General features: G+C 45.0%; 1 protein-coding gene across 1 annotated transcript in view; it reads left to right on the top strand.

Moving 5' to 3' along the window:
• The window catches only part of USP24 (ubiquitin specific peptidase 24), an 82,385-nt gene that overhangs the window by 21,770 nt on the left and 35,897 nt on the right, over positions 1 to 24,718 (top strand). Inside the window, exons 11-34 of the mRNA XM_054383907.1 lie at positions 738 to 852; positions 2,222 to 2,325; positions 3,494 to 3,601; positions 4,563 to 4,658; positions 4,759 to 4,953; positions 5,156 to 5,170; positions 6,713 to 6,820; positions 8,010 to 8,159; positions 8,983 to 9,114; positions 10,153 to 10,264; positions 10,506 to 10,582; positions 11,428 to 11,568; positions 11,886 to 11,939; positions 12,657 to 12,772; positions 13,481 to 13,547; positions 14,257 to 14,367; positions 15,099 to 15,197; positions 15,884 to 16,054; positions 16,861 to 16,946; positions 17,096 to 17,189; positions 17,440 to 17,595; positions 19,592 to 19,689; positions 21,854 to 21,949; positions 22,089 to 22,317. Coding sequence (XP_054239882.1) covers positions 738 to 852; positions 2,222 to 2,325; positions 3,494 to 3,601; positions 4,563 to 4,658; positions 4,759 to 4,953; positions 5,156 to 5,170; positions 6,713 to 6,820; positions 8,010 to 8,159; positions 8,983 to 9,114; positions 10,153 to 10,264; positions 10,506 to 10,582; positions 11,428 to 11,568; positions 11,886 to 11,939; positions 12,657 to 12,772; positions 13,481 to 13,547; positions 14,257 to 14,367; positions 15,099 to 15,197; positions 15,884 to 16,054; positions 16,861 to 16,946; positions 17,096 to 17,189; positions 17,440 to 17,595; positions 19,592 to 19,689; positions 21,854 to 21,949; positions 22,089 to 22,317 — 2,730 coding nt within the window. The remainder of the gene's footprint in view (positions 1 to 737; positions 853 to 2,221; positions 2,326 to 3,493; positions 3,602 to 4,562; positions 4,659 to 4,758; positions 4,954 to 5,155; positions 5,171 to 6,712; positions 6,821 to 8,009; positions 8,160 to 8,982; positions 9,115 to 10,152; positions 10,265 to 10,505; positions 10,583 to 11,427; positions 11,569 to 11,885; positions 11,940 to 12,656; positions 12,773 to 13,480; positions 13,548 to 14,256; positions 14,368 to 15,098; positions 15,198 to 15,883; positions 16,055 to 16,860; positions 16,947 to 17,095; positions 17,190 to 17,439; positions 17,596 to 19,591; positions 19,690 to 21,853; positions 21,950 to 22,088; positions 22,318 to 24,718) is intronic.

A 24,718-nucleotide genomic window follows, 5' to 3' on the forward strand; every position in this document is an offset into this window, starting at 1 on the left:
TTGGATCATCTTTGTGGCCTCCTCTGTCCTCACTCCAACAGCTCTGTGTCATTCTTACGCTGGGGACACCAGCACTGGAGGCAGTATTGAAGGTGGGGTCTCAGCAGAGGAGAGTCAAGGGGCAGAATCCCCTCTCTTGCCCTGCTGCCCACACTCCTTGCTGCAGCCCAGCACACAGCTGCCTTCTGGGCTGCAAGAGAGTACTGCTGGCTCCTGGGGAGCTTCTCACCAACCAACACCTCTAAGTCTTTCTTCAGAGCTAGTTGGTGAAGCTAGGGAAGTGTGCTCTTTCTCCCTAGAGTGAGGAGCATGTATCAGTTCTGTATTGGATAAAAAATAGGACACTGATTTGAGCACAACAAGCAGAAGCCTCAGCTAACCTACTTCTGCTCTCTGTAGAAATATACCTGTCAGCACAGCTTTTCTGTGCCATATGGGGAATAAAAACCTAAGAGACTGATGACAAGGAAGTGTTTCTGGTTAGGACTTTACCTCTAAACAGCTTAGTAAAAAAATAAAAATAAAACCAACCAAACAAAACCACCAAAAAAAGAAAACCTAACCAACCAAAAAGAAAAACCCTCCAACAGCAGCCAAACAAAACCCACTCCAACCACTTCCTGTGCTTGAGAATTCACCCTTAAGCTTTGCAGTAAGTCTTTGGAGTAGATTTTGTTGTGTGCATAGATAATGATGGTGGGAATCATCATCAGACTCTTGCACTCTGCAATTTCTAGGTAACAAAACTGATAGAAGACAGCACCGTGTCCAAGTCGGTGAAGAATGCAATAGACACAGACCGGTTGCTGAACTGGCTGGTAGAAAACTCTGTCCTGTCAATTGCTTTAGAAGGTAAGCACTTCCACAAAGACCTCTGAGATGTGCTTCAGAAAAATTTTACCTGTCTCCTTCAATGTATTTCAATATCTAAAGGAATGCTAACAAAAAAGGACTTCAAAGGCTTTGTTGTCTTCAAAATAGAGTGAGGAAAACCCTGCACTTTCTGCTACTATCTTCTAGTCCTCTCTTTGATATCTGTGCATGTGTCTTCTCTTGTATCACAGAATGTTAGAGGATAGAAGGGACCTCCAGGGATCATCCAGTCCAAGCCCCCTGCCAAAGCAGCATCACCTAGGGCAGGTCACACAGGAACACAATCCAGGCATGTTTACAAAGTCTCCAGAGAAGGAGACTCCACAACCTCTCTAGGCAGCCTGTTCCAGGGCTCCAGCAGCCTTACAGTAAAGAAGTTTCTCCTGATGTTGAGGTGGAACCTCCTGTGTGCCACCTTGTATCTATTGCTCCTTGTCCTATCACTGGGCACCACCAAGAGCCTGGCACTTTCATCTTGACACCCACCCCTGAGATATTTATGGATATTGATCAGATCCCCTCTCAGCCTTCTCTTTTCCATACTAAACAGCTCTAGGTCTCTCAGCCTTTCTTTATAGTAGAAATGTTCAAGTCCCCCAGTCATCCTCCAAGCTCTCCATTGGACTCTCCCAGCAGATTCCTGTCTCTCTTGAACAGGGGAGTCCAAAACTGGACAGAGTATTCCAGGTTTGGTCTCATCAGGGCAGAGTAGAGGGGGAGGAGAACCTTCACAGGCCTGCTGGCCACATTTAATGCCCCCCAGATTGCTGTTGGTCCTCTTGGCCATAGGGGCACATTGTTGTCCCATGCAGAACTTGCTGTTCATGAGGACTCCAAGGTCTTTCTCCATGGAGCTGCTTACCAGTACCTGGGGTGTTTACACTCAGTTTATCTGTGTATATTGTTAGGCCCTGGAAAATATCAGAAATCTGGGGGTTGTTTTTCCACACAGTAGGGCCCTATAGGTGTGAACAGCTATCACAGAATCATAGAATGATTTGGGCTGCAAGAGACCTGAAAGATCATCTAGTTCTAACCCCCCTGCCATGTCCAGGGACACCTTCCACGAGACCAGGTTGCTCAAGGCATCATCTCACCTGGCCTTGAATACCTCATCCACAAATGAGGAGGAGTCATCCACAATGTGTGAAGTAAAACAACGATCAAGCTGTTATTCTGTTTTTATTTGAAGCTGATAGATTTGTCAGTGACAGTAGAGAAAGACTTTTCAAATGAAGTTAACTTTGTTCCTCTCCCTTTTTAAAAGAGCTAGTTTATTTTCACCCATTTAATGTATCTAATACTGGGTTTAATAGATTAATTTCAGTTGCCTTTCTTTGTTTTCTAGGTAATATAGACCAAGCACAATACTGTGATCGTATAAAGGGAATTATTGAACTGCTGGGCAGTAAATTATCTTTAGATGAACTCACTAAAATTTGGAGAATTCAGGTAAGCACCCAAGCCCAGGCAGGTGCTTTTAGGCTGTCTTACAAAAGCAGCCATTCTAGTGGTGAGATTATTTTTTGTTTGTTTGTTTATAATTGTAGCTATTTCTTTATTGCAATGTGGAGGTGTTGAGATTTGAACAGCATAATCAAAGGCTTTCTTCTGCTCCTTCCTTTACTGTTTCAAATCAAGTGTTGTGGCAAGTTCTTGTGGCACAGCTGTTAAATCTTAAGATGAAGTTTAGGTCTTTCTGACAAGTGTTAAAGGACTTCAAAAGTGTTTGAGTTTGGAATAAGAGATTGTCAGCCTGAAGTATGTGACAGAATGTTTGTCTAGACCAAAGACCATGCCTAAGGATATTAACTCCTGTGGCTGGAGATAAAAAATTGGAATAGCACTCACAGAGTGGCTTTAAAGAGTCTGGCCTCAGAGGGTATGAATTACCTTTCAACTTCCTGTCCATGCATGTAGTTGACTGACAAATCATCTTTTCACATTCACTTTACATGTGTTCAACCTACTGCTGTGTGGGAGAGGTGGTTTTACTGCTTAATGCAAATGGCAGGTGGAAATTACAACCAGAAACAGAGTCTTCCACTGCAGGAAATGGTTTTCTCCTCTCTCCAGCTGTTGAAGTTTTAGACCAAACTCCTTGGACACTGTCAGATCTCCAGTGTGTGCAGGCATGGTAGGCAGTCTTGTGTGCTTAGTAGAGCTGCAGTATGATTCTAGCTCACACTTTTATTCCACTCCCCTTCTGGCTTTTGTTGCCATGGTGCTCCCACCAAGTGTGGGAGGAGATTTTGTATTGCTCACTTCTGGGTAAAGCCTGAAAGAGTGTCAGGGATGGAGCCCCCCATACATGAACTGATCCAAGCGATACAAATGGTGATGTTTGTGTTGCTGGCACCACACCTTCCAGTGGTGTGAGCCACTGCACCATCTGCAAGCTACCAGACTGGCTTGTTCTTCCCTGCTGCAGAATGACTTCCAAAGACCCCCCTCTCTGCAGAGAGAAGCAGAGGAAGCTATTCCTACCCTGTGTTTCTAACATATCAAAAGCTGTTACTCTTTTTCATTAGTGTGAATAATAGGCTAGAGCTTATATTTAGGTGTTTCTCAGTCTCATTTGGTGTAAAGACCTTCCTTGTGTTTTTCTACCTCTTTTCAGTCAGGACAATCTTCCACTGTGATTGAAAATATCCATACCATTATTGCTGCAGCTGCTGTGAAGTTTAGCTCTGATCAGCTCAATCATTTATTTGTTCTAATTCAAAAGGTAGGTTTTCATGTGACTTTACATCGTTCCTTAAGAAGAGAATTGATGAGACATTGTGTATCCAGATTACCAAAAGACAAATGCCTTGAATACATTTATACTTTCTAGAGAAATATAAAACTGGCTATAAAAAAAACAATTTCAGTACTGATTTTTTTTTTCTTGTCAGCCCAGAAGTGTGATTTGCTACTGTATTGCTAAGGTATAGACAGTGCTAAAGTACTTAAAGTGAGATTTTGTTATTATATTTAATCTTTTGTAGTCTATCTTTGAAAAAGAGTTGGGCAAATTAGTGTTGTAACTCCCAATAGAATCATAGAATGGCTTAGGTTGAAAGGGATCTCAGAGATCACCTACTCCAACTTCCCCACCATGTGCAGGGACACCTTTCAACTAGACTGGATGGGGCTCAAGGACTCATCCAATCTGGCCTTCAACACCCCCACAAAGGAGGCAGCCACAGCCTCCCTGGGCAGCCTGTTCCAGAGTCTCACCACCCTCCTACTGAAGAACTTCTTCCTAGGATCCAGTCTAACCCTGCTGTCCCTCAGCTTCAAACCATTCCCCCTTGTCCTGTCTCTAGACACCCTGATGAAAAGTCCCTCTGCAGCCTTCCTGTAGAATCCTTTCAGGTAGTGGAAGGCAGCTCTAAGATCCCCCTGGAGATCCCCCTTTTCTCCATGCTGAACAACCCCAGTCCCCTCAGCCTATCCTCATAGCAGAGGTGCTCCAACCCTTGGCTCATCTTTGTGGCCTCCTCTGGCCTCACTCCAAGAGCTCTCTGTCCTCCTTATGTTGGGACACCAGAACTGGATAGCAAAATAAGGAAATACACCTGGTGGAAACGTGCTTGTTGGTATTTTGATTTTCCTGCATTAAAACAATTGCTGTATTTTTGTGTACAGTGGAGACTTCTCAGACTTCCTGCTTTAATAGTGGATGTTATTTCTTTTCTGTGCAGAGCTGGGAGACAGAGAGTGACAGAGTCAGGCAGAAGCTGTTGAGCCTGATAGGGCGCATCGGTCGAGAAGCTCGTGTGGAGACCACCACTGGCAAGGCAAGTGAATGGTTCTGGTTTGGATTTTTCCCTTCAAAACAGAGCTTTGCTAGTCTCTGTACTCCCTAGGTCCTGTCTAACCTGCCCCTTTTTCCTCTAGGTTCTGGAGGTACTTTGGGAGCTGGCTCACCTTCCAACATTGCCATGTAGTCTTATTCAGCAGGCCTTGGAGGAACATCTGACAATCCTCAGTGACGCCTATGCGGTGAAAGAGGCAATCAAAAGGAGCTACATCATCAAGTGCATAGAGGATATTAAGAGGGTTGGTTTCTTATTCTCTCTTTTCCAAAATGAAATGTTGTCTAGCCTTGGTGTTACCCTTTCTTCCAAGATGCACAAATTGCGTGTCCCATCTGTAAGTTCTTACCTTGGGGAGTCCGCAAGAGGGGTAGGCTTTGTGTGAGCCACTTTGTTGACCATGAGACTCATAGTAAGTCTCTTGCCTTTGTTTTAAGCAAATTTTCAGCACAAGGAGTGATCAGTTTAAGGGGAACTACCAGGATGGGCCCAAGGTTAGAATTTGCAAATGGAACCACTCTAAAGGTATGTCAGTATTTTACCTGTCCCTTTCATGTGAAAGCCTAGATTAGTTTTCTTTGAGCTAAGCATGTGTTTTGGCATGACCATTAAGTCTCAAGATGCAAACTGATATGTCAATAATAGTAGTTTTGTATTTTAATAAAACACTTCAACCTTTTTCATCCTAACATAAAGAAGCCGTTCCTGCAGCTACTTGTGTTAAGATGTTTTCTGGCAGCAGCAGAGATGTGCATGGTTCAGAAGATTGCATATCCTGCACTGTCCACATAGGTAGTTTTTCTTGAGGTCTGCAGGAATTCTCCTCTCTTCTTTATTTTTGCAGTCTGAAATGTGCTGTAAATAAAGAAAAAGGCTTGCACTTTATTCATTTCTTTAATAAGAAATTAGATTTTGACTGTTGCAGCATCTGTAGAGGATTTTTGTTTAGGAGGCACATAGAATGTTGCTTCTTGATCACACTTCTTCGTGTGTGTGTTTATGAATATGGATTTCAGACTCTGGGTTCTCAATGTCTGTAAAACTGGCAGGGTGTTTTTGTTTTTTTTTCTTTGGGGTCTTCTCTTGTCCTTTCCTTCTCTTGCATCCTTTTAATGACGTTCTGGCAAGGCCCTTTACAGAGGTGCTGCAGTGGGGAACACTAATGGAAAGCTGTAATTGTAGGCAGGAAGGAATTGGGGTAACCATACAGCAGACTTCTAAAGATCTATCATTTTATTATTCCCCTTCATTGTGGGAAATAAAGTTGCAAACTGGGAGGGAGTTTAATATTAAAGCAGCATTCTCAAATACATGAGGGAGTCCTCAGAGAGCTCCCAGTTTTGAGCAGGTTGATTAAATTTCTAAGTGTGTAGGTGCTACTGGTTGTTGTCAGTGTTTGAAGCAGGCATCACTTCTCTGAACAAGCAACCTTAGTACTGGTTTGTGTGGTCAAACTTTACAGACAATGAAGCCTCCCAGAAAAGTGCTGAGCAGTTCTAACAATGAGGTAGGAGGGTTATTCTTTGGAGGATCTCTTTACAAATGCAGCTTAAATATCCTTTGCTTCCTATCAGAGGGCTCCTTGCAGCACCAATCAGAAATTCCTTCATGTCTCAACCCTCAGCAACGTTTCAGGTTCTTCCTTCCATCACTCTTGCTTTAGCAATTGGACTGGATTTGCCCCATTATGCTCTAACAGGCCTGCTTCATCTCCCATAACTGAGGAAGGTGGTGGTGATCTTCCCTCCCTGATGCAACTGAGTTCTTTTTGCCTATTTAATTTGCATGTTCTCTAGCAAAGAGGTGGTAATCTGGGCTTAATAAGGATAGCAGAATGACATATGTGTGCCAAAGGACTTCTTGAAGAAAGTCAAGAGGGGCCCTTTGGAAAGGGACTAGGAGCAAGTAACTGAAACCTTCAGAGCCTAGCAGTTGTTGGTTTGAAACAGCAGCTTGAAGAGAAATGGTTAGGCTTCTAGGAGTGTAAGAGGAAAGTTAATGTGTTGTGTAATTGTTTTTACCTTTCCTACTACTAGTCATCCCAGCACAATAATCCTCAGTTTGTGTGGGTGGTGCCAGCGCTGCGTCAACTCCATGAAATCACACGCTCATTTATTAAGCAAACTTACCAAAAGCAAGACAAGGTAAGAAAACATGCTGAGATTCATGCCTGAAACCTCATTGATTTGTTTGGGGTTTTTTTCTTGTTATTGTATCTGTGCTCTTGTAGAACGTGGAAGCTTGAATGTAGAAGTGAGGGGAAAGGTGGTGGGGGGGAGGTAACTGAAAATGAAACCCCACAAGTAATTTAGTGATGTAGCATGAGCTGTTCAAGTAGAGATGCTGATCTGTGTGCTGTCCATTTGTGTGTGTAGGAATCTGTTGGCTTGTGTCACAGGATCACAGAATGGTAGGGCTTGGAAGGGACCTGGAAGATCATTAAATCCAACCCCCGTGCCAGAGCAGAATCAACTAGAGCAGGTCCCCCAGGAACACACTCAGGCAGGTTTTCAATGTCTCTAGAGCAGGAAACTCCACAACCACTCTGGGCAGCCTGTTCCAGGGCTCTGCCACCCTCACAGAGGGTTTTCCCTTCTGTTCCCATGGAACCTCTTCTGCTCCAGCTTGCACCCACTGCCCCTTTTCCTGTCATTGGACATCCCTGAGCAGAGCCTGGCTCTGTCCTCTCCACACTGCCCTGCACATCTTTACAGACATGAATGAAGTCACCCCCCAGGCTCTTCTGCTCCAAGCTAAAGAGCCCCAGCTCCCTCAGCCTCTCCTCACAAAGGAGATGTTCCCCTGCCTTCAGCATCTTTGTGGCTCTGTGCTGGACTCTCTCAAGCACCCTGAGGTCTTTCTTGAACTGAGGGGCCCAGAACTGGACACAGTATTCCAGATGCAGACTCACCTTGTGTTAGGAGTAATTTATTTTATTCTCAGCTTTCTGTAGAATAATTAACAGCCTCTGTTAAGAAGTGAACAATGGCTGATATTTAGATCAGCTGCTTTGTAACTGAATTCAGATTGACTCTTGGAAAAGAGACTGAAACACCAGCAAGTGTCACATGCGTTACACAGTGGCTGGGTGGTGGTGTGGGACTTTGTTTACAATGTGCAGCACATGTACTTTAGTACATGCTGAAAACACTAACATCAGGGGGTTTGGATGCTCGGGAGGGAGACAGGTGACTGGTGAGGGGGCAGCATTGTTCCTGATAAGAGACACTTAGCTGTGGGAGAGCAGTCTGCTGTGTGCAGGCCAATCTGTCTTCTTAAAAACCTCTTTTCTCAATCGTTTTGGGTTTGTTTTGTTTTGTTTGTTTTGCCAAGAGTATTATTCAAGATTTAAAGAAAAACTTTGAAATAGTGAAGCTGGTGACAGGAAGCTTGATCTCCTGCCACCGTTTGGCTGCATCTGTGGCAGGCCCAGGAGGACTTGTTGGAGCAACCCTGGTGGATGGCCGATACACTTACCGGGAGGTACTGAGCCCTGAGCTTCTTACTTACTACGCTGAGGTTGATGAAACCACCACGTAGTGTATCACTGACAACTTTGCCTAAGCTTAGGTGATGTTTCATGATTGGGATTCACTGCTATCTGTTCTATCTCATGAATAATTGAAGTAGTTTTCATTTACAATTCTGACATTTAATCTGCTAGGGATTGGCGTAGCCTTTCATTATAGAGCAAGGATGGGCAACCATCATAATCTACAAGATGCTTGAAGTATTTAACTGATTGAGAGCTAGATCTCCCCACTCCAGACCCCTCTCCCTTCTCCCCACTCCAGACCCCTCTCCCTTCTCCCCACTCCAGACCCCCCCCCTTCTCCCCATCTTCTGCTCAACTACCCTTGCAGTGACTTTTGAATTGGGTATGAAGGTCCTGAAACCTGAAAGAGATTTGCTGGTTAGGAGGTAGAAGCCACACACAAAGAGAGGTTGTAACAGTTTGTTGCTAAGGGTTTGATAATTATTTTTTCCACACCAGTTGTGCTGTAGTAATTAATATACTACCAGGGTAGGAAAGTAATAGGAAATTCAAGGGGACCTCAGTGTTCCTTTCTAGAAAAGCAATCAAAAATAAGTCAAATAATCTTACCAATAATATAAATATATTTATAATATAAATAAAATAATATAATAAATAAATCTCAGTGCAGCAACCCTTTCTGTTTTCCAGGCTTTGAAGGCTGTACTCTTGTTTAACAACTAACTTTGCAAAATACAAAAGAAAAATGCTCAGAGTTCTTGTTTCAGATAGAAAAGTCTTAAGCTTTAGTTTTTGTTTCCTCTTTCTCAGTATTTGGAGGCACATCTAAAATTTTTGGCATTTTTTCTGCAAGAAGCAACCCTTTATTTGGGCTGGAACCGTGCCAGGGAGATCTGGGAGTGCCTTGTAACTGGCCAGGATGTTTGTGAATTAGATCGAGAGGTAAGAAGACCTTGCTGGTGTCTGTGCTTGCAGGGTGAATGTTAGTGGCTCGTGAAGAACATCTTGTGTTTGTGGAGACATGAGAAGCATGAGTAGCAGACAGACTAATGATGCAGTTGTGTGCTTTGTGTAAGGGAGACACTGTAAGATCATAGAATCATCACAGAATGGCTTAGGTTGGGAGAGACCTCAGAGATCATCTGCTCCAACCTCTCTGCCATGGACAGGGAAACTTCTCAGCTAGAGTCGGCTGCTCAAGGCCTCATCCAGCCTGGCCTTCAACACCCCCAGGGAGGAGGCATCCACAGCCTCCCTGGGCAGTGTGTTCCAGAGTCTCACCATCCTCGTACAGAAGAACTTCTTCCTAAGCTCCAGTCTAACCCTGCTCTCCCTCAGCTTCAAACCATTCCCCCTTGTCCTGTCTCTAGACACCCTGATGAAAAGTCCCTCTGCAGCCTTCCTGCAGGATCCCTTCAGATATTGGAAGGCAGCTCTAAGGTATCCCCCCAGAGTCTTGTTTTCTCCAGGCTGAACACCCCCAGCTCCCTCAGCTTATCCTCACAGCAGAGGTGTTCCAGCCCTTGGATCATCTTTGTGGCCTCCTCTGGACTCTCTCCACCAGCTCTGTGTCCTCCTTATGCTGGGGACACCAGAGCTGGAGGCAGGATTGGAGATGGGGTCTCAGCAGAGCAGAGTCAAGGGGCAGAATCCCCTCTCCTGGCCTGCTGGCCACACTCCTCTTGCTGCAGCCCAGCACACAGCTGCCTTCTGGGCTGCATGAGGGCACTGCTGGCTCCTGGAGAGCTTCTCACCAACCAACACCCCCAAGTCTCTTTCTTCAGAGCTACTCTCAGCCCACTCTGCACCCAGCCTGGATTTGTGCCTGGGACTGGCCCAACCCAGATGCAGGACCTTGCACTCAGATATGAGGTTACTAGGAGATGAGATTTCTGAACCACTTGCTGCACAGAACTGCTCTAAGCACTAAAACACTTGCCATGACAATGGGATAAAAATAATCCTGCCTTTCATTGACAGATGTGCTTTGAGTGGTTTACAAAAGGACAGCATGATCTAGAGAGTGATGTACAGCAGCAGCTCTTCAAAGAGAAGATTCTTAAACTGGAGTCATATGAAATTACTATGAATGGTAAGCAAATGGCTTTCAGTTTTGGAAACATCTACTAGGAGCCTTTAGGTTAAACATCCAAACAGTTCTGTAATCAGTACCGTACAGGACTCTTTTGCTGTCAGTCTAGCAGTTGTAGGGAGAAAAGGTCAGCTCCTGTATGTGAGAGCTGCTTCTGTTTTTTTTTTTTTTTTTTACAATAAAACATAGAAGTCTAGCCTGACCTGACTAGCAAACCTGGCCCTCTTTTTTCCCCTTGCAGGTTTTAGTTTATTTAAGACTTTCTTTGAAAATGTGAACCTGTGTGACCATCGACTGAAGAGGCAGGGAACTCAGCTGGTGAGTCTTCTGACACCGTTCTTGTCACTACCTGTGGCACCTTGGGGAGGGGAGGAGGTGAGACAAGGATTCTTCAGCAGCTGTTAATTACACAGAGCCTCCTCCTAGCTTTAACAGAGCTCAGTTCTCAACCTAGAAGTCCACAATTACCGTATGAAATACACCAACTGGAAGCTGGTATTTAGCTTCTGAAACTGTGCAGGAGGAACAAGGGGACTGCTTTTTCTCTCACGAATTCTAGTCTGCTTTTTTTTTTGCTTCTCCCTAGTAGGGAAATATTCCTTTTCTTAATTATTTTTCTGGTTTTCTTCACAAGAGATTAAGGCATTATCATATTGTAATTCTAACCTATAATACTTTTTTAACTCTGTGATCCTTCAGTGTTTTTGTTATATTAATGGTTATATGTTAAGTATTTCCCAGAGGCATTTCAGATCTTTATCAAAGAGTTCATTTACTTCAAATGTGTATTTTTTTTGGCCAAGCATCACAGCAGGTTTTGCAGCGCTTGATGATGTGGTTAGTAACCACGCTACACTTTGTGAACCAGATTTGCATTCCCCATTCAATCTGTCTGTGCTTTTAAAGCTTTCCATTCTTTTCAGTTGGCTTGACTGAGTGTTCTTTGGAACTTGTTTATCCACCTGTAAGTGGTATAAATATCCCCAAAGCACATCTGTTGATGTCACTCTGCGCTGTGGCAGCGTGTTGGAAAAGAACATTGCTAAGATTGACTCAGAAAAGATGCTTTTCCACCAGGTAGAAAACTGGGTTTGTTCCTGTGGCTCAACTCACTGTTGTGTAAGAGATCCAGTCACGTTTTACTGTTGTTCTTTCTTGCACAGAGTGTAGAAAAACTGGAATTAATAGGGATGGATTTCATTTGGAAGATCGCAATGGAGTCGCCTGATGAAGAAATTGCCAATGAAGCTATTCAGTTGATAATAAATTATAGCTACATTAACCTGACTCCTAGATTGAAAAAGGTAGGCATGGGAGTACTTTGACATTCATAGAGCCTTGATGCTCTGCCTTGTTAAAATCTGTAATTGGGAGAGAGAGAGAGAGAGATTGCCCATTAGAATGGGCTGCTCAGGGAGGTGGTGGAGTCACCATCCCTGGAGATGTTCAAGAGAAGACTGGATGGGGCACTTAATGCTGTGGTCTAGTTGATTGGATAGGGCTGGGTGATGATCTTGGAGGTCTCTTCCAACCTGGTTGATTTTATGATCTGTCAGCTTATGAGTAATTCCCCTGATTTTGGTCCAAGTTCTAATTAATTTCTGCATTTTTTTATCTTTAGGATTCAGTATCGCTGCACAAGAAGTTCATTGCTGATTGCTACACACGGTTAGAGGTAAAGGACAGATTTTAACCTTGTACCTACATCTTCTTGCAGTTTCTTGTCTCAGAATTAGTATAATAGAGGGGATTCTGCCCCTTTGCTCTGCTCTGCTCTGCTGAGACCTCACCTTTGGATACTGGACCCAGCTCTGGTGTGCCCAGCATAAGAAGGACACAGAACTGTTGGACTGAGTCCAGAGGAGGCCACTAAGATAAGCAAGGGCTGGAGCACCTCTGCTGTGAGGATAGGCTGGGGGAGCTCGGGGTGTTCAGCCTGGAGAAGAGAAAACTCTGGGGGATACCTTAGAGCTGCCTTCCAATACCTGAAAGGGTCCTACAGGAAAGCTGCAGAGGGACTTTCCATAAGGGTGTCTGTGGTTACAGGATAAGAGGGAATGGTTTGAAGCTCAGAGTAGGGTTAGACTGGATCTTAAGAAGTTCTTTAGTAAGAGGGTGGTGAGACTCTGGAACAGGCTGCCCAGGGAGGTTGTGGGTACCTCCTTTGTGGGAGTGTTGAAGACCAGGTTGGATGAAGCCTTGAGCAGCTGAGTCTAGTTGAGAGGTGTCCCTGCCCATGGTGGGGAGGTTGGAACAGATGATCTGTGAGGTCCCTTCCAACCTGAGCCATTCTCTGATATTTCTTTCCATAAATACTTCCTGTCCTCATAGCTCCCTGGGACATGCTCATTGTCCATGTAACCCAGCACTTACACTCTGCTTTGCATTCTAGGCAGCCAGCTCTGCACTCGGTGGTCCAACGTTAACACATGCTGTTACAAGAGCTACAAAAATGCTTACAGCAACTGCTATGCCTACAGTAGCAACATCAGTTCAGTCTCCTTACAGGTAGGCCTGTCTTTAAAAGCATGAATATGACAGTAGACACTGAATCCCAGCTGCTTCTCAACTGAATTTGAATGCTAACTAAAATCCTCAGTGTGGGTTGTTGTATGTTCTGGTGGTTTCTCAAGTGAACATTCCAATTGCAATGCAATTTGACTTCCAAAGAGACTTGGAGAAACCTGTCTTTGTGAAAAAAATAAACACAAACAAGTAAACAAAGCAACAAAAACCAAACAACCAAAACCAAGAACACCAAACCAAAAACCCAACCCCTCCCTTCTGACCCCAAAACTAAACAAACAAAAGCCCAACCACAACAAATCCACAGACTCTTGGTAGCCTGTTATTTGATTGGTATTTCTGGGGCAGCAGGGATTGGGTTTGGGTGGTTTGTTGTTTGTTTGTTTGTTTGTTTGTTTTAATTGGGAGAGGAAAGGATTGGGTTTTTATCCCTTGGTTTAACCTGTGTGTAGCTTAAATACATGAGTGCGGGGTGGGACCTTTGCAAACATGAAGCTTATTCTGGAGCTGGCTTCATCTCAAGCAGTCTAACCTAAACTTCTTGGCCTGTTTTCCTAGTTAATTCCAGCTGAATAAACTCCAAGCTGAAGGAGGTCTATTTGGATACAGCTGATTGACAGTAGTTAGCTGTGGGTGTTGGAAATGAATCTCTGAGACAAGTTACTTTTGTTTCCAATGTTTTATCTGCAGGTCGACTAAACTGGTAATAATTGAGAGGCTGCTGCTGCTGGCAGAGCGTTATGTGATAACAATAGAGGTAAGATCTGAGTGCCCACTAGGCAAGGCTGTAAACACAGCTTCCAGTGGTATGGCAGTAGTAAAAGTTCTTTAAATCTATGCAACTCTGGCAACATGTAGGACATAAAGTATTCCAGGTGTGATCTCTGCCCATGTCAGACCACACCTGCAATACTGTGTCCAGTCTGGCGCTCCCCAGTTCAAGACAGACAGGAATGTGCTGGAGAGAGTCCAACAGAGAGCTACAAGGATGACTGTGGGACTTGAGTGTCTCCCCTGTGAAGAGAGACTGAGAGACCTGTGGCTGTTTAGTCTGGAGAAGAGAAGGCTGAGAATCTGATGAATGTCTATAAGTATTTGAGGGGTGGGTGTCAAGATGAAGGTGCCAGGCTCTTGGTGGTGCCCAGTGGTAGGGCAAGGAACATTGGGTATAACTTAGAACACAGGAGATTCCACCTCAACACAAGGGGGCACTCCTTTATGGTGAGGCTGACAGAGCCCTGGAAGAGGCTGCCCAGAGTGGTTGTGGAGTCTTCTTCTATGGAGACATTCCAAACCCACCTAGATGCATTCCTGTGCAGCTTGCTCTAGGTGATTATGCTTTGGCACAGACTGGATGATCTCTGGAAGTCCCTTCCAACCCCTAACATTCTGTGATCTGTGATACTAGCATAGAAACGTCTTTGTTTCCAAGGTTGGTATTTATTGTCATCCTTCTCTTCCTGTAGGACCTCTACTCTGTTCCCCGAACTATTCTACCTCATGGTGCCTCTTTCCATGGACATATTTTAACACTTAATGTTACTTATGAGTCTACCAAAGATACCTTCACCATAGAGGTATGTGTGCACAGACTGTGTGTGTTGGGTGCAGTTGATCACATAGCTACTTTTGGGTGTTCTGATGCCTGGAGTGAGTAGAGTGAGCTAGTTTTAAGCACTAGAGTCAACTCCATTTGGAAATGGTGAAAGCTTACAATGGAAGCATCTAAGGACTAAATGTACCTAATAGCAGCCTTCCAGTACCTGAAGGGGCTACAGGAAGGATAGAGAGAGACTGTTTACAAAGGCCTGCCATGACAGGACAAGGGGCAATGGCTTCAAACTAGAGAAGAGCAGATTTAGATTGGGTGTTAGGAACAAGGTCTGCACCATGAGGGTGGTGGAACACTGGAACAGGTTGCCCAGGGAGGTGGCTGAGGTCCTATCCCTGAAGATATTCAAGGTGAGGCTCAACAAGGCTCTGGGCAACCTAATCTAATTGAGGATGCCCCTGCTGACTGCAGAGGGGGTTGGACTAGATGACCTTTGGAGATCCCTTCTAACCCAGACCATTCTATGAATCTGTATTTTGATGGTCATTCTAGCGTAGGGAAAAAGAAGTTGTTTGCTTACTGTCAGCGATGGAGCCCTTCTGCTGTGCTTCTGTGTCAGTCTCTTTCATGGACAATACTTTTACCATTTCATGTAGAGGAGCAGGATTACTTCAGTGGAAGGTCATGTTGGGTTTTTTTCTCTTGGAATTTACTGCTTGAGCAGCCCTACTGAACCTGTGTCATCTAATCTTACAGGCTCACAGCAATGAAACTGTAGGGAGCATCAGGTGGAAGATAGCCAAGATGTTGAATTCTCCCATTGATAACATCCAGATATTTGCCAATGACAGCCTGGTATGTTAACTACCAAAAATTCTCAGTCTTGACTAATTGAGTCTCTTCCCCAGTACTAAGAGGGCCAATAGCATCCTGGCCTGCATCAGGAAGAGCGTGGCCAGCAGGAGCAGGGAAGTCATTCTGCCCTGTGCTCAGCACTGGTTAGGCCACACCTTGAATACTGTGTCCAGTTCTGGGCTCCTCAGTTTAAGAAAGATGTTGAGATGCTGGAATGTATCCAGAGAAGGGCAGCAAAGCTGGGTAGGGGTCTGGAGCACAAACCCTGTGAGGAGAGGCTGAGGGAGCTGGGGGTGTTTAGCCTGGAGAAGAGGAGGCTCAGAGCAGACCTTATTGCTGTCTACAACTCCCTGAAGGGAGGTTGTGGCCAGATGGAGGTTGGTCTCATCTCCCAGGCAACCAGTGACAGAACAAGACAGTCTCAAGCTGTGCCAGGGGAGGTTTAGACTGGATGTTAGAAAGAAATACTTCCTGGAAAGAGAGACTGGCCATTGGAATGTGCTGCCCAGGAAGGTGGTGGAGTCACCGTCCCTGGAAGTGTTTAAAATAAGCCTGGATGAGGGACTTAGTGCCATGGTTTAGTTGATTTGATGGTGTTGGGTGATAGGTCAGAGCTGATGACCTCAAAGGTCTTTTCCAACCTCGTTAATTCTGTGATTCTGTAAATGACAAATATTTTCTTGCAGCTAACTGTAAACAAAGATCAGAAACTGCTCCACCAATTAGGCTTCTCTGATGAGCAAGTCCTTACAGTAAAAACATCAGGCAGTGTGACTCCATCGGGGAGCTCGGCAGATTCCTCAACCAGTTCCAGCAGCAGCAGCAGTGTTTTTAGTTCATCCTATGCAATGGAACAGGTATAGTATGGTAGCCTGAAACCTTCTCTCAGACTTTTCCTGGAGGGGCTGGGATACTGGAGGAGGCACAGCTGGGGTTGAAGAGGAACTTCTTCACTGGGAGGGTCACAGAGCGCTGGAACAGGCTCCCCAGGGAGGTTATGGAGTCTCCTTCTCTGGAGACTTTCAAGAACCATCTGGATGTGTTCCTGTGTGAACTGTGCTAGATTCTGTGACCCTGCTCTGGCAGGGGGGGTTGGACTCAATGACCTTCAGAGGTGCCTTCCAACCCCTAACATCCTGTGAGCCTGTGGTATCAGTTGAGATACAGACTACCACTCTGTAGTAGTCTGGTTTTTTAAACTGCCACTGACACAAAGTGTGTAGATACACAATTACCTTATGCATGCAGAGTGGATTTCACAGTTTGTATTGTGCCACTTGTTGGTGTTCACTGATCTCTGCAGGGTTTTCTAAACAAATGAGACCCATATGATTTGATTTTGAGATTGTATGCTTGGCATTTCCATATTTCCACAACATGAAAATAAAGTGAGAAGCATCAGCTAGCATGTGCAGACTACTCCAGTCTGCTTTGTGTGTCAACCCTAACTAATGGTTGACTTCAAATACTGATTGTTAAAAGGGAAATGAGGTAATGTAAAAATTCACATCATCTCAGTCTAGAAAAAAAAAAAGAGGGTGATTTCTATGGTCCAGGCAACTGCTTCAGTAAGTTAATGAAGAGAGGTCTCTTAAAATTACTTGCAACAGAAGGGGAGAAAAAGACCTACAAAGGAAAATGCAAATTTCTGCTTCATTCTCAGGAGAAATCCCTCCCTGGATTGGTCATGGCTCTCGTGTGTAATGTGTTTGATATGCTTTACCAGCTTGCCAATTTAGAGGAGCCAAGGTAAGGAAGCTAAATGCTTATTAAATATTGAAGAAATGCTCACACTGCAAAGTTTGGAAAGCTGCCTTACTTCTCAGTGTGCAGGCATCCACCCAGCCACGATGTGGCTGAGCCCTGCTTTGCACAAGTAACTTCTGATAACTTTTCAGGATAACACTGAGAGTGAGGAAACTTCTGCTTCTGATTCCCACTGACCCAGCTATTCAGGAGGCTCTTGATCAGCTTGATTCCCTGGGAAGGAAGGTATGGATTAAACAAACTAATCTCAGTTATCTTAACAAAAAAAATTTACTACCAGGCTTCTTAAATTCTCTGTCAGATTATAATCTGTGAAGGGTTTGGAACTGCTGCAGAATAATCATGTTGAGTATTACTGATCTATTTCCAAGCAGCTGGAGCTGAGGGTTGTCACAGGGATTATAAGAAAGGTGTTGCTAATTACAACACAATGCAGTAGTCTCAAAACATTTCTCCCATGACTTCTTCCTTCTAGAAAACACTGCTCTCAGAATCGAGTTCTCAGTCTTCAAAATCACCATCCTTGTCTTCAAAACACCAACATCAGCCCAGTGCTAGTTCAATACTAGAAAGTCTTTTTAGATCTTTTGCTCCAGGCATGTCCACCTTCAGAGTGCTCTACAATTTAGAGGTAAGAAAACAAATTTACTTCTCCTTGTTGCTGAGCACTAAGGTTTAAGGGGTTCTAAGTATCTGGGGCAGGAGTCCGCCATGACAAGATCATCATGCAAAATGTCATGTCATAGTCTGCTGTGATGTATGTGATAATTCTACACAGAACTAAAGGGGTTAAAAGTTTCCCTTAGGGTCTTGACTGTGAAGCCAGGCTCCCACTTTTTGTGATCTGCATCATGGAAGGAGATTGTGAAGGGTGAGAGGATCAAAGGGACATCGAAGTCCTTACTGGTTTGGCTGTGCATGTGAAATAAATAGAATATTTGTAGGTTTTTAACCCCTAAGAATCCTCCTGAGTAAGTTCTTTGGGTAGAACACTGGACCGGACCCTGTAAAAAGGTTCTTTGATGTGTTCAGTGTATGGGTTTTAAGGAGTAGAAGAGACTTCAGCTGGTATCATTGTTAGGACTCTCAATTTGCATGCTCTGGCAAGATGGGCGGTTTCTAGTCCTACTCACAGGTCTCACTGTTTAGAAGGAGTCATTACAAATAAGAGTGGAAGAAGTTGGAGGATTGGTTTCAAGCAGCTCCGAAAAACACTGGACAAAGTTATTCTCTTTAATTTCCAGTGTAGGCTAAGATCACTGCAGGAATTTTGTAGCTGCTTTCTTTGGCTTTCTGCAGTCTTATGTTAGCTCCTTCATCTTCCTGCACTGTGCAGCGTTAGGATTCCCCCCTTTCTCTGTACAGCTGGAGTGAAAAGTGTATTTGATGATGTCTTTGAAATAGTGTTGACAAGTTCTACAACCAAAAGCAAATGGCTTAGCACGGAGCAGCAAAGGTATCTCCTAGAACTGGCAGGTTGTATTACAGTAGGATGAGACAGTTAACTGCTGCTTCTATGCCAGAGAAAATAATAAAGTCAGTCATAAATTGTTTGCTTTTCTGGCAAGGGATGAGAAGTAGTCAGTTGGATTAGATGTGTAGATTGTATGAATGGACTTGTTCCTCAAGTCCAGTCAAGCCAGTCAGAAGATGATTTCTGTCAGGAAAAGGATGATGTGCTCTTTTTTTTTTATGCCCTGATCTGAACCACTCTGAGCTGCTTTCTGAAAAATGATGCACAGAAAATTTGCAGAGCATATCAAAGAGGTGAAAATTAACTGCTGCAGATGATTCAGGGTTATATCATGCAGGTCTGTGAGAAGACTTCATGCTTAGAGCTCTGTAAACCATTCCTCTGACCTGTGAACCTGGAAAAGCTGTGGTTTGGTTTTCCACATGCAGCATTGTTGGCTGTGCAATGCCAAAGAGACTTCAAGAAAGCAGATAACATGTGGGGGTTTGCTGGGGTCTTGAGAAGGGCTTGAAGGGTTTTTGTCCTTTTGGGTGTTGGGGTTTTTTTCTGTATAGTATAGTGAAGTGAAACTGATTTATAGATGTATGTGAGATTTGACCCACAGAGACTGCAGGTTTCCTTGTGGCCACATTTCTGACCATAACTGCATTCTGTGAAGCTTAATGCTGGGAAGGTATGATGCAGTGGTGGTGTTCCTAAGGCCCTCAGAATGACCTTAGAGCATCTTTCACCAAAACTCCCAATAACAGCAATATGGTTATGTTGCAGAAGGCTTGAATCAATAAGTAAGCCATCTGTAGGGTGTTTTATGGCACACTGTCAATTGGAAGTCTAGAAAGGAGAAGGATTCAGGTTTTTAAGGAGCATCAGATGAGCCTGAAGAGCACATTTAATGTGCTGGAGTGTGCACTTGATCCTTTCCCTTAATAAGTAAACTGTAATGAGAAAAAAAAATTCTTTTGGTAGAGAGTAAGCATCTGTAATAGCCAGAGCTGTCCTGAATACTTCAGTGCAATTCCTCTTCACTGACTTCTTCTAGGTGGTAATTGCTTCATTTGGGGTACATCTATTACTATTATACTTTTAACCTTTTGCAGATAAAGAATACTAAAGCAAGAGGAGTATGCATGCTTATTTATTCCTTTTATTTTAGGTACTGAGCTCCAAGCTGATGCCAACTGCAGATGATGAAATGGCAAGAAACTGTGCTAAGTCTTTCTGTGAAAACTTCCTCAGAGCAGGAGGTTTGAGGTTAGATGACAAAATTTGACTTATTTACTTAGAAGTTCTGCATGGCTTCTGATTGCCATGCTGTAAGTAAACCTCTCAGCTTCTTTTTCAGAGGAAACAAAATCCACCCAAATCTGTTTCTTTCATTATCCAGTGCCTGAAAAGCTGCTGTAGCTCCCAAAGTGATGTCACAGAGTGCATGTTGTTAAACCCTAAAGTTAGGCACAAAGAAGCTTGTGAAGCATAGCTTCTACTAAGGGAGTTGATATTTGGAGGGTTTAAGTGTTTCAGTTCAGATTTGCAAGTGCAGAATCACAGAAGAGTAGGGGTTTGAAGGGACCTGGAAAGATCATCCAGACTAAAATCCCTGCCAGAGCAGGATCAACCAGGACAGGTCACACAAAAACACATCCAGGCAAGTTTTGAATGTCTCCAGAGAAGGAGACTCCACAACCTCTCTGGGCAGCCTGCTCCAGGGCTCTGCCTCACAGTAAAAAAGTTTTGCCTTCTGTTCTTGTGGCACCTCCTCTGCTCCAGCTTGCACCCATTGCCCCTTGTCCTATCATTGGACATCATTGAGCAGAGCCTGGCTCTGTCCTCCTGACACTGCCCTGCACATCTTTGTAAACATGAATGAGGTCACCCCTCAGGCTCCTCTGCTCCAAGCTAAAGAGCCCCAGCTCCCTCAGCCTGTCCTCATAAGGGAGATGCTCCACTCCCTTCAGCATCTTTGTGGCTCTGTGCAGGACTTTCCCAAGCAGTTCCCTGAGGTCCTCCTTAAACTGAGGGGCCCAGAACTGGACACAATATTTCAGATGAGGCCTCACCAGGGCTGAGCAGAGGGGTAGGAAAACCTCTCTTGACCTACTAATCATAGCCCTTCTAATGCACCCCAGGATGCCCTTGGCCACAAGAGCACATTTCTGGTTCATGGTCATCACACTGCTCCCCAACAGATCAGCCCCCAACCTATCCTGGTCTGTGGGGTTGTTCTTTCCCAGATGCCAGACTCTACCCTCATCCTTGTTGGATTTCATCCAGTTTTTCCCTGTCCAACTCTCCAGCCTGTCCAGGTGTGGCTGAATGGCAGCACAGCCTTCAGGGGTGTCAACCACTGCTCCCAGTTGGGTGTCATCATCTAAGCTGCTGGCAGTGCCCTCTGCTCCCTCATGCAGGTGGTTGGTGAATACATTGATTAGTACATGACACTGTGTCCTGCATAGATACCAGGGGGCAATCAAAGCAGTCGAATGTGTAGGTTGTGCAGTAGGAACCAAACTAAATTGTCCAGGCTCCAAAACTTAGACCCTTCAGGTAAGAGTTGAGGCATAGTTTAAGTGGTTTGGGAGACCCACCACAAGCACTCCTTGTGCTTGTGTCAGATGTTAGCAGGTGTAAGTTGCTCTTAATGATCTGTCCGCCACCCCACAGATCAAAGAATCATAGAACTGTCAGTGTTGGAAGGGCCCTCAAAGATCATCCAGTTCCAACCCCCCTGCCATGGAAACCTCACACTAGATCAGTTGCTCAGAGCCCCATCCATCCTGGCCTTAAAAACCTCCAGGGATGAGGCTTCCACCACCTCCCTGGGCAACCTCTTCCAGCGTCTCACCACCCTCATGGGGAAGAATTTCTTCCTAACCTCCAATCTGAATCTACCCATTTCTAGTTTTGCTCCATTCCCCCCAGTCCTATCATTACCTAACAACCTAAAAAGTCCCTCCCCAGCTTTCTTGTAGCCCCCTTCAGATACTGGAAGGCCACAAGAAGGTCTCCTTGGAGCCTTCTCTTCTCCAGACTGAACAACCCCAACTCTCTCAGTCTGTCTCCATAGAAGAGGATCTCCAACCCTCCGATCATCCTCATGGCCCTTCTCTGGACACGTTCCAGCGCATCCAGGTCTTTCCTGTAATAGAGTCTCCAGAACTGGACACAGTACTCAAGGTGGGGTCTCATCAGGGTGGAGTAGATCCTCAAGCATTCTCCAGCAGGAACAGAAAGCTTCTTTCAGTAGATGTAAGAGAGGAAAATGGGAATGGTAGTCTCCAAGGACACCAGCTTGGCAGTTTTAACTGGCACTGAGCTGACTGCATAGGAAGAGGGGGAAGATAAGGATACATTGATTGCAGCTCTCTCCTGATGTAAACCATTTTAAAACAGAGTCTCTTATTGATTTGTTTTGAAGTTTGGTGGTGAATGTAATGCAGAGAGACTCCATCCCATCAGAGGTGGACTATGAAACAAGACAAGGAGTGTATTCCATCTGCCTGCAGCTTGCAAGGTAAGTAATTGCCTTTCATTAGAGGAAGTGCAGCTTTCTTGGCTTTCAGACTGCAGCTCCTAGTGTTTAAGATTAATTGGTACTTGGAGTTCTGGGAAGGTTGCAAAGTAAGCCTGGTGTTTTTGCTCTGTGAATGTAGGTTCTTGCTTGTTGGCCAGACAATGCCTACCTTGCTGGATGAGGATTTCATTAAAGATGGGGTGGAAGCGTTGTCCTCACGCCCCTTCCGTAACGTCAGCAGGCAGGCCAGCAGGCAGATGTCCATCTGTGGAACACCTGAGAAGTCATCCTACCGACAGCTCTCTGTGTCTGACAGATCCTCCATTAGGGTGGAAGAAATCATACCAGCAGCAAGGGTTGCCATACAAGTAAGGAATAGTGTTTGATGATTGATGGTGGTGTAGCAGTGTCATCTCCAGTAACAGCTCACAGAACCACAGAAACATTCAGGTTGGAAATACCCTCAGGATCACCAAGTCCAACCAAGAACCCTACTCTACAAGGTTCACCCCTAAACCCCCCAAGCACCACATCCAAACCACCTTTAAACATCCAGGCTTGGTGACTCAACCACCTCCCTGACCAGCACATTCCAATCCCTGACCACTCTTGCTGTGAACCCAGGACCTTCTGTGTGCAAAGCAGATGTGATAACCACTGCACTTTGGAACCAGTAAGACAGCAGTAAGGTCTCCCCTGAGCCTCCTCTTCTCCAGGCTAAATGCCCCCAGCTCCCTCATAGGGCTTGTGCTCCAGACCCCTCAGCAGCCCTGAACCATATCCCCAAGCACCACATACAAACCACCTTTAACCAAACACATCCAGGCTTGGTGACTCAACCACCTCCCTGGGCAGCACATTCCTATCCCTGACCACTCATGCTGTGAAAAGAGTCTTCCTATTGTCCAGTCTAAACCTACCCAGTGGCAGCTTGAGGCTGTTCCCTCTTGTTCTATCACTAATTACCTGTGAGAAGAGACCAGCACCAGCCTCTCCACAATGTCCTTTCAGGTAGTTGTAGAGAGCCATGAGGTCTCCCCTCAGCCTCCTCTTTTTCACTCTAACCATCCCCAGCTCCTTCAGTCTCTCTTCATCAGATTTATTCTCCAGGCCCTTCCCCAGCTTCCTTGCCCTCTTCTGCACTGGCTCCAGCACCTCCATATCTCTTTCGTATTGAGGTGCCCAAAGCTGAACACAATACCAGAGCTGAGTACAAGGGAACAATCACCTTCATACTCCTGCTGTAGCATTGCTTGGGGCAGTGTGGCTGGAAAGCTGTCTGGCATAAAGGGACCTGGGGTTTCTAATGGACAAGGAGATGAATATGAGCCAGCAGTGTGTCCAGGTAGCCAAGAAAGCCAATGGCATCCTGGCTGGGATTAGAAATGCTGTGACCAGCAGGAGCAGGGAGGGGATTGCATAACTGAGCTGTATTAACTCCTGGATTTTTAATCCAAAGTCTGCCTTTTCACAGAATCACAGAATCAACCAGGTTGGGAAAGACCTCAGAGATCATCAAGTCCAACCTAATACCTAACACCTCCTGACAACTAAACCATGGCTCCAAGTGCCACATCCAAGCTTTTCTTGAACACCTCCAGGGATGGTGACTCCACCACCTCTCTGGGCAGCACATTCCAATGGCCAACTACTCTCTCTGAGAATAGCTTTCTCCTCACCTTGAGCCTAAACTTCCCCGGGCACAGCTTGAGACTGTGTCCTCTTGTTCTGTCACTGGTTGCCTGGGAGAAGAGACCAACTCCCACCTGGCTACAGGCTCCTTTCAGGTAGTTGTAGATGGCAATAAGGTCTCCCCTGAGCCTCCTCTTCTCCAGACTAAACACCCCCAGCTCCCTCAGTCTCTCTTCACAGGGCTGTGCTCCACACCTCTCAGCAGCCTTGTTGCCCTTCTCTGGACACGTGCAAGTATCTCAATGTCCTCCTTAAATTGAGGAGCCCAGAACTGGACACAGTACAGGTTCTTGCCCATTTAAAACTTTCTGAAAGTCCTCAGCAGTCTCTCTTCCAATCCTGATCTGAATTTTAATATAGTCTCAGGAATTATTGGGAAGCCATGCTCCAAAAGTGCTTACCAGAAGAAGATCTACACAGAAACTTGTGATTTATTTTCAGTCATGCTTAACTCTAAGGTCATCTTCTTGTTATTCACTATGAAGAGAAGATAGAAGATTCGAGCTCGATCTTACAGCCTGTAGCCTGTGTTCCTCTGAAAGAGAAATTTTGGACAAGTTTTTTGCTTCACATAGCTTGTTAAAAATTCAATTTGCTTGATGACTGCCTGAGGAAAAATGGAATTTTAATTTTTAATACTGTAAGAAAATGCTGTTAGCTCCTTTCTAGGCATGTCAGTGTAATCTGAGACTGGCTGTTTCCTAAAACAATTCAGTGTGGCAGGAGCTCAATCCAGTGGGAAGCTGAGTTCAGCTGAAAGAAATTTCATAGTTAATGTTAGGTTCTTGGGCAGTGCTTCCCAAATGGATTGATAGGACTGAAATCAGCATAGAGAGGGAATTCTGCCCCTTGACTCTGCTCTGTTGAGGCCCTGCCTCGAATAGAGAGTCCAGTTCTGGTGACTCCAGCATAAGAAAGGCACAGAAGTGTTGGAGTGAGTCCAGGGAGAGCCACAAAGATGATCCAAGGGCTGGAGCACCTCTGCTATGAGGATAGGCTGAGGGATCTGGGGATGTTCAGACTGGAGAAGACTCTGGGGGGACCTTAGAGCTGCCTTCCAATACCGGAAGGGATCCT

This window comes from Indicator indicator, chromosome 10, assembly GCF_027791375.1.
Source record: "Indicator indicator isolate 239-I01 chromosome 10, UM_Iind_1.1, whole genome shotgun sequence".
NCBI classification, from domain to species: Eukaryota; Metazoa; Chordata; class Aves; order Piciformes; family Indicatoridae; genus Indicator; species Indicator indicator.